Source organism: Limanda limanda, chromosome 17 (assembly GCF_963576545.1).
Source record: "Limanda limanda chromosome 17, fLimLim1.1, whole genome shotgun sequence".
Taxonomy (NCBI): Eukaryota; Metazoa; Chordata; class Actinopteri; order Pleuronectiformes; family Pleuronectidae; genus Limanda; species Limanda limanda.
Window position 1 is genome coordinate 22,993,950 of NC_083652.1, and position 9,664 is coordinate 23,003,613.

The following is a 9,664-nucleotide window of genomic DNA, read 5'->3' on the forward strand; positions in this document are numbered from 1 at the left end:
GAGGAGGTTTGTAAAAAATTTAAGTCATTTTATCATTAATAAAATATTAATTAACTGAAGTATTCTAGTAAGCCGGAAATGACAACTGACAAATGAGTGATTGCTGTCTCTACTACTCTTGATATTTGTTGTTGTTGTGTGGGGGGGAGGGAGGGAAGGGAGGGGAGGGAAGGGGGGGGTCACCAGCTCAGAGATCAAATAAGCACTGCCCCCCCACAACAACACGCACACACACGCACGGCCACACACACACACTATGAAGGGAACTAACGTGGTTTTGTAAGCAGGCAGGCGGCTCCAATCAAGTCTAGAATCTGAGTGCTGGTGCCACGTCGGTTCCTCGGGCCCTGGTGCTGCTATCGAACATGTGACTCTGACTTACAGGCTCACATGGCCGCCGCGGCTGCATGATCCGCTTTGATCGACTTTCCTCTAAACCAGGTCCCGGTGATCGGTAGCGAGCACACGGAGCTCCAGAGGAACCGGACACACACCATGGCGAGCAGCGGGCAGAAGGTGGTGCTGATCACCGGCTGCTCCTCCGGCATCGGGCTGCGGATCGCCGTCACGCTGGCCCGGGACGAGAAGAAGCGCTACCACGGTAAATGAGCTCTTTATTCTACTTTATTCACTTCATGGAACCGGAGCACCGGGAGAACCGGGTTGGTGCGATCGGACCACCGAGCCTCCTTTTACGCACCGAGCTCCGGTTGAGTTCCATGCGCACCGCTGCAGAACCCGGGTGATCCCGGATCCATATCACCCCCTTTGTGAGCGTCTCCTCCGGGTTCAACACTTATCATGTGAAAGCCCCGGAGGAGGAACCATTAAAGGGAGAATCTTGTCACTTCTCTTTCAAGTGACTTCTTCTGCACAAAGCCTCCTTTTATCCCTGGATCGCAGACCGCCTGCTCCCGGTTTAGTGCCGTGTCTAATGCGGTCTATAGTCCCCCTCAGCGGAGGGACTGTTGGAAGGGGGACAGAGTTTGAGACCTGGACAAGCAGGGTTCACTGGGGCCTGGTTTGAAGTCTTCATTGATGCACAGGGGACTTTAGTTCGGGGCTGTCCCCCATTCCAACATGGTCTCGGTCTCCGGCTTCCCCAGCCATCGTTAATGTCACTCCAGGATCCGGCCCTTCCACGTCACGGATCCGGAGAAAGAATAACATTAGGGCCACCTTCCCACCCCCCACCCCCAGCCCTGTTGGTAGGAGTTTGTTTGCACCCCCCCCACACATCCAATAAACCGGTTCTTGTTGTTAAAGCCTGCAGAATCACACACTATACGCTGTGGGTACTACACTGAGTTCATAACCTTTTCCCCTCTTATCTTCCTATGTAATACACTCATTTTTAATCATGTTTAAGCATTAGAGACATTTTCCTTCTTCAAGATCAACTGCAAAGTGAAGTTAAAATCTTATTTTTCTTCTAACTGTTTCCAACCAAGCAATGAAATAGATGCTGGAAAAACAAAAAGCTCAATCCACTCTGGTTTGAGCAGATCTTTTTTTTTGGGGTTCACGTTCATTGTGACCTGCTTTCAATAAGGTCTGAGCATTGAAGCTGATTCGCTCCTTTCCTGGGGTTTTAGGAAAATCCGGTAGAGATTAAATATTGCATTGTGCATAAAGTAATAATTAGTCGCAGTATAACATGCTCCAAATTCGGGCGAAATCCCCCAAAGAACCTCTGTGTAATGCAGTGTGTGGTTCATTCAAGAATGTTTTAAGCTGCCCAAGAGTAATTCCTGTAGGAGCCAGTGGAACAATGGATCTCTTGTTCACTGCTCTACCAATACGTAAATCTCTTTGTTGCTCCATGGACAAGCGGTCCTCAAATCATAAGATAAGACTTAAATAGAGTTCACAAGAGATTTTAAGTTCACAAGAGATTTTAAGTTTACAGTGAGCGTGTTTGAGTGGCCTGCTTGCAAAGACAAATCTAGAAATTAGTACATAAAGCATTAAGTACTCTTAAGTACACTTCTGGCAAGAATGAGGGTTATAATATGGGAAATATATTTAAGTGTGTATTTACAGATGTCAGTATTCATGATTGAAAATCAACAATTACTATATATTATATCACCTTTATATCACCATATCAGCTTCTGTTTGATGGCACCACAGCAGATTGACAAGCAACATTTTCTTAAAGAATGAATCTACTTTCATCGCTATTCAACATGAAAACGTCCCATCGGCAATATTTTCCAGCGACGCCAAACCTCAGCGACACCTCGGCCGCTCTTCCACTCGCTCTTATCCAGCCCCCCCCCCCCCGTCTTTGTTCAGACAAGACCAAAGTGAGGGGTTGACTTTTATCTCAGTGAGGACATCAAGTAGATTAAGGTGAATGTGTGAATAAGAGATGTGATTACTCCTGCGGGTTTCCATTGTGCAGCAGCACTGTCTCTCTTTCCCCCCCCCCCGCAAGATAACGTCACTCAGCAGAACACACAACGCCAGGGGAAACCATGAAAGCCAAGCCGACGCCGCGCTGATAGCCGCTGTCACTGGCCGTGATAGATTCAAGTGGCCTGTGTAGGTTAATGTTGCCCAGCGTGTAAAGTTCAGAGGGAATCAATTCTGTGTCCTGTAAACCGACAGGCGTGGTCTCTTCTAGGAACTCTGACCCGTACGTTTGATTCTGTCTCAACTCTGAGTGCTTGTGTGTGTGTCTGTGTGTCTCTGTGAGTGTGTGTGTGTACTTATTTGTGTTGCCTCTTTAGGACCTTTTCCTACATAAACACACTAGACCTCATGGGGACTAAAGCCTGGTCCCAAACATTCCTGACCTCCTGGTTAAGGTTAGGGTTAGGTAGGGGTTAGGCTGTCCACAACCAATGGAAGTCCATGCAAAGTCCTATGTCTCACAGTCTTACTTCATCAATGTAACCGTGTTAAGTTCAATGTGATCTTATTTTGTCCCAGGGACCATTCTGACTAGAAAGTAACCCTAACCCACTGATGTGCCTACGTGTGTGTGCCTGTGTGCATGTGGATAGAAGGAAGTTTTAACATTTGGTTTCCCATGTTGGTTTTATTTAAAAACCTCAAACAAATCTAGAAAAATCTGTGTAAAAACACAACAAAAACGGTTGATTTTCAGTGCTTAAGAATTGGAAACAAAATTAAAATGCAGTTTGTAGTTGTACTGCATCTCAGAACCATATGAACATCAATATATAACGTTCATGACTTAAATGTACAGACATGTAGCTGACATGTTGAGAGAACGTTAAAGTAACGGTGATCAATAACAATCAACATAAACTGGGGCTACAACTGAAGAGGGAAGATGACAAAGTAATGTAGAATATGTCACAAATGATAATCATACAATATCACACAAGCAATTGAGGCCTAATTAAGTTTAACCTCATGATCACCAGCAGCAAATCCCACCTACTGCTAGTGTTGGGGGGAGGGTGGGGTGGCTATAATGCCAATTTATTTTTCTCATTACAAAGTATTTGTTTTTCGCTCTTTTGTTTTATTTAATATTTTCATTGTTAATTCAGCTCGTTTGGGCCTTCTCTTTTGGAAAATAAAAATTCCCAGCATTCAACATATTTTTTACGATATTCAAGAGTAATCTGGAAATTTGTTGAAATATCAAAGCGAATTTCGCGGACCCCCTGCAATGCCCTTGCGGACCCCCGGTTGAAAACCCCTGATCTAACGTGTTCCACATAATACCCGTGTGATAACATGTCCCTCTCCTCTGTCTCTGCAGTGATCGCCACCATGCGGGACCTGAGGAAGAAGGACAAGCTGCTGGAGGCCGCAGGAGACGTGTATGGAAAGACCTTGATGCTGCTTCCACTGGACGTGTGCAGTGACGAGTCGGTCAAGCAGTGCATCAGCAACGTTCAGGACCGCCACATTGATATCCTGAGTGAGTGGGACACACCTGAACTGGACCTATATCTGGTTTATAACAACAATAATCATATTAGTGGTTATAATGTAATACTTTTTATTCTACAGCACTTATCTTAGCAAGTGCTTTAAAAAATACATTTGAGTTTAACAGCACAAAACTAAAATAAGAAGTATAACATGAGATATTAGAATGCAACTTTTGTCAAAACCGGTTAAAAATCAAGCATTTAAAGGCTTTCCTATCAAAATGGGTTTTAAACAACAATTTTAAAAAACAGGTAAAGTGCTCGTGAGTCTAATCTCCTCAGGCACGGAGCTCCAGAGCCTCTGGGTCCTGATGGCAAATGCCTGGTCACCCTTAGTTACCAGCCTTAGTTACCAGCTTTGACATAGAACCTATACTGGCAAGTGTGGGTTTGAAGATCTTTTTATGGCTTGGAGCTAAGGGAGTTGGTAACCCCATAATATAACAGGGACAAGTCTGTGTTGAGCTTTAAATGTTATTAAATAATCTTAAGATGAATTAACTGGCAGCCAAATCACAAGCTTTGAATGAAACCAATCCCCTATGTAGACAAGTGTCTTATATTTTAGAACAATCAGGAGTTTTTGTATTAAATAAAAACCAAAATATTGATGTAATAATGAACTCAGTTTCCTCACTGTGTGTAGAAATGATAAACCAACACAATCCTCTACAGTCGACTGCATTTAATGCAAACAGAAATGTTGTCCTTTTAATGAGAGAGCAACAGTACGAACCTTACACACGTAGCAAGAGAAAAAGTGAAGTATCCTACCACAGTTGAATTACTGTACTTATTCACCTTCAGGTCAAAAGGTTTAGAGGATTCATAACAGAACTGTCTTGAAAACAGCGGTGACTCTACTGCAGCACTGGCCTCTGTGGTTTTGCAGTTGACACTGAGAGTGGGGGAGGTGGGGGAGGAGAGTGGGAGAGTCTTGAAATTCCAGTGGGTAAATAGATTCTGCAGGAGAACAGAAAGAAGCGACATGTCCTCAACATGTTAAATATGGATGAAACCAACCCCGCAGCTCCATCTGCCCACAACAACATTGTTTATTTAAAGTCTGGATCATCACAGTTTTTTTTTCAGGCCCGATATCTCAGCACATCAACAACATGTCATTGGGCCCATGGTACTGATCCCTCTATTAAAGCCTTTAAGTCATTTTCCAGCCTTTGGGCCTTTATTACATGTCACCGGTTGAAGAACCTCAGGAGAAGGTTACTTCTCCGGCTCCTGTGTTGAAACCTTTAGTCCGGATAATAGGTTCTACTTGTGAAACTCTCCATCTCACTAAATCCAACGTTGCATCCCCCTTCACCTAATTACTCAAGACCCAGAGGCCCTTTAACACGGAGAGGTGTTACATCACACCTCTCCGTTGTGGCCACATACTGACACCTAGTGGCAAAACCAAGTACTACATCTGTCATGTGGTCTTATGGTCTTATCTCATGCAGACGGGAGAAGTAAACAGACTGAGCAGAATGAGCAGTTATCAGTTCACACTGAGTCTGCAGCATCTTAACAGTTGAGAAGTTGTGATAGTAGTTGGAGAAACAAGCAGGGTGTCATCTGCATATCTGTGTGTGTGTGTGTGTGTGTGTGTGTGTGTGTGTGTGTGTGTGTGTGTGTGTGTCCTGTCAGTCAACAATGCAGGCGTGGGCATCCTCGGACCCGTGGAGAGCATCAGCATCGACGAGATGAAGAGAGTGTTCGAGACCAACTTCTTCGGTGTGGTCCGCATGATTAAAGAGGTGATGCCCGACATGAAGAAGAGGCGTGCGGGACACATCGTGGTCGTGAGCAGCGTCATGGGTCTGCAAGGTAGGACATGTGTATGATTATCAAAAAACGGAGAAGTAAAATGGTGCTCAAGCTTCACGCAGACTGTGTAACGAGCACCGCACTCAGATAGAGTCAAGTTAAAGTATCAAGGTTTATCTGCGTGGATGGAAAACAGGAGAGTTTCATTTTAAATGTCTTCACGCGGAGAAAACATCTCACATGACCTGCGCTCTTTGATTGAGGGTGAAACTGAATAAAGGGTGTTAAGAGATTTGAATTCATAATACTTTACAATGCAAAATAATTAAATTTATTTTAGTTTCATGTTTCCCAGCAGAAATGTGCAGAATGTTTACATCTGAACCTATTTTGTTTATTCACTAATGGTCTGTGCTTTTGCATTTCTAGTAAAGGTCTGGTCATAGATAGATAGATAGATAGATAGATAGATAGATAGATAGATAGATAGATAGATAGATAGATAGATAGATAGATAGATAGATAGATAGATAGATAGATAGATAGATAGATAGATAGATAGATAGATAGATAGATAGATAGATAGATAGATAGACAGATAGATAGATAGATAGATAGATAGATAGATAGATAGATAGATAGATAGATAGATAGATAGATAGATAGATAGATAGATAGATAGATAGATAGAGAGATAGATTACTTTATTCATCCCCGAAGGGAAATTAAGTCGTCATAGCAGCCGGTATATTTGAATACAATAAAATACAATACAATAGAATACAATAAAAAATATTGAGGTAGAAAGAATAAAAAACAGAAACACAAGATAAATAGGTAGATAAGGTACAGTGGCAAGATGATGGTAATAGTACTGATGATATGATGGTAATGTTATTGTTAGACAGTATATAAAAATAGTACAGTATATATAGTATATAATATAACATAATATATATTTATATATGATAGTAATTATACCAATATAATAGCAGTATATAGTAATAATGGCAGCAACAGTATATATAATAATAATAGTAAATATAATAATAATAACATGTACACATGTATAAATATGTGTATATAGACTTATATATACAAAGAATATACAGAGAGTCATGGTCATGTGACTTTGGTCAAATAATAAGCCCTTCCAGGAAATTCTTAGTGTTTGTCTGTGCTTGTTTGACGAGCCAGGTGGGAGGGGTACACTAAACCGATTCCATATCTGTTCTGACTTTGGGGTAAATTATGTTTCATTGATATCTGCTGATTATTGGAGCTTGACAGCACAGTGCAGTGATGTTGTCCTCCATCTCCCTTTCCAGGAGTGGTGTTCAATGATGTTTACACGGCCTCAAAGTTCGCCATGGAGGGATTCTGTGAGAGTATGGCCGTGCAGCTGATGAAGTTCAATATCCGGTAGATTACCCTATCCCCCCCCCCCTGTTCTCTCCTCACATCTGTCTTTGCTTTGTGTTGTACATGCTGCCTCACGGGCCTTTGTTTGCCCTGCTCCCCCCAGGTTGTCCATGATCGAGCCCGGCCCGGTGCACACGGAGTTTGAGACAAAGATGATGGAGGATGTGGCCAAGATGGAGTTTCCAGGAGTAGATGCAGACACAGTTCGTTATTTTAAAGATGTTTACCTCCCATCGTCCATAGATATTTTTGAAGCCATGGGCCAGACACCGGAAGACATAGCCAAAGTAAGGGGAACGTTTTCTGACTCTGATCGCTAACTGCCTCAAACAGCCTTTCACAGTTGGATGGAATCAATTAACAACTCTTCTGTTTCTCATCTCTCCAGTGCACTAAAAAGGTTATTGAGTCGAGCAACCCTCGCTTCAGGAATCTGACCAACAGCCTCTACACACCGATTATTGCCTTAAAGTATGCAGACGAGACTGGCGGCCTGTCTGTCAACACCTTCTACAACCTTCTCTTCAACTTCGGCCCTCTCATGCACATAGCCATGAGCATCCTCAAGTGCCTGACGTGCAACTGCCTGCGTAGACGCACAATCTCGCCAAACTGAAGTGGGTGTCCCAATCTTGTCCCTGACCCTTACCCTCCCCAGTTTGTCCACCCCAGTCGATTCTTCTGTGCCTTTTCCCCCCCGTGAGGTTTTGGGTGAGGCAGGTAGACCCGAGCCAGTAGCCTGGAGCCAGGAGGCGTCTTTCTGTTCTCAGCCACCTCCACGATAAGCTTTGCCGGGCAACATGCACAATTGCACAAGTTTGTCAGAGAGATGCAGGATGACCTCGCATACTCTCGCAGAAACACAAAAGTACAAACGCACACACACACACACCAGATTATTGTACATACATTTTATAAAAAGATAAATGGCTATAGATAGGTGGATATAGATGTCTATTTCGTTTGGAAGAGAACCTACATACAGGACGTGAGAGACAAGTCCCGTGGACAGACAGCAAAGCACAAAAATGAACAGAGAGAAACACTCGAATCTGAATAGAGATGATAATGCTATAATTTGTAGCCTAGATAATCTGACACTCAGGCTGACTAGAGTTATAACATGTGAGACAGAGTCAAGAAGATGATATCTGCTTTTATTGTATTGTGCCCTTAATTTCATGTTCGCTTAAATAGTGTTCTCATGGTCATAACTGCTGTTGAATCATGTTTTTCAACTTCTTTTGATAAACTGAATGTGTTTTTAAAGGTTTGTGAAGGGGTGGGTCAGCTATTTTTAATCCAGCAACTTGATTTAGAAAATAAACTGAATTATGATTTACTCTCAAAGCTTTTGTTTGTGTTTGTACCGTATCGATAACAAAATGTGACCAATTTGACTCAGGCGTTCCCTGCGAGGTTATTCTTTCTGTCTGCAATACCCCTCTGCCACCAAGAGGGGGTGGTATTTCATTATCTTTTTCCCTGGGATCCAACTTGTGGATTTCCCAGCATCAGCAGCAACCAGAGTGTGATGTAAAGGAATTTGTCCACAGTGGCCTGAGACGGACAAGTTCAATAGAATTTGTTAGTTTGAATCTTTAGTTTGTGGTCATACCTTCTTGCAGTCACATACAATCATGTTTATATCATATGCATGTCAAATGTGTGTGTTTTTTAACAACATAAGTTTCAATCACACACCAGTTTAAATCAATTCCTACTGATGATCATTCAAGGTTAAAGTGGAACCACAGATATTCCTTTGTGGAAATCACTTTAGAAACAGTCAACCAACTCGCTGCTGTGCTCATGTTCAGGTGAAGACGAACAAATTAAAGACGACTGCAGAACTCGTACTTGAATTTGAATAAGCATTTTGTGAGTGTCACACGTACACGCACATTAGCATGTGTTTGCATGCATGCGTGTGCGTGTGAATGTGTTGTATGAGCATGTCTATGGGCCAAGTTAGTGATCTGTTGATGGATATAAAGAGGTCATGGCCTGCTCCCCATCAAAACCCCTCCCTTGAACCCCCACCCCTCTGGCACACACACCCTGCTTTGTGCCGTGTGAGAGAATGTGACCTGGTTCCCATCCCTGAGGAGGGGTGAACCCTAATGACGGCCTCCTCAGACACATTGCGCAGCCCCGAGCCTCCCTCTCCAGCTGGCCCCCCGGCTCATCGGGCCCGGGACCCCCTGGTCCACACTGGAAGAGGCCTGGAGTCTGGCCTGGGATGGAGTTTGTCTGGTGTTGACATCCTGTCCCGTCCCACCCGGCCGGGTCCAGGCCAGTTACACTCACCTGCTTCCAATGCGTCACCAGAGGACAGTGCAACTGGTCGTGGACCTGTGGGTTCTGTGCACAACGAGCCCCGGGCCTCGGCTCCGTGTTTGTGTCTTCATCAGAGGCGACAGCTCCACACAATGGAACAAAGACGCTGTCAATCACAATCAAATGGGTGTGTGTGTGTGCAGGGGGTGTAGGGGAAGGGGGAGGGGGGGTGGGGTCCGAGGAGGTCGGGGGAGGAGTTTGTGTGTCCTGAATGT

General features: G+C 43.7%; 1 protein-coding gene across 1 annotated transcript; it reads left to right on the forward strand.

Moving 5' to 3' along the window:
* The first annotated feature begins 236 nt into the window (after window positions 1–236).
* rdh8a (retinol dehydrogenase 8a) lies at window positions 237–8,459 on the forward strand. Its single transcript, XM_061089991.1, has 6 exons — window positions 237–601; window positions 3,743–3,904; window positions 5,568–5,747; window positions 7,016–7,109; window positions 7,213–7,396; window positions 7,498–8,459. The coding sequence occupies exons 1-6, from the start codon at window positions 496–498 to the stop codon at window positions 7,723–7,725; spliced, it is 954 nt and encodes a 317-aa protein (XP_060945974.1). The 5' UTR covers window positions 237–495; the 3' UTR covers window positions 7,726–8,459.
* Window positions 8,460–9,664: the final 1,205 nt, after the last annotated feature.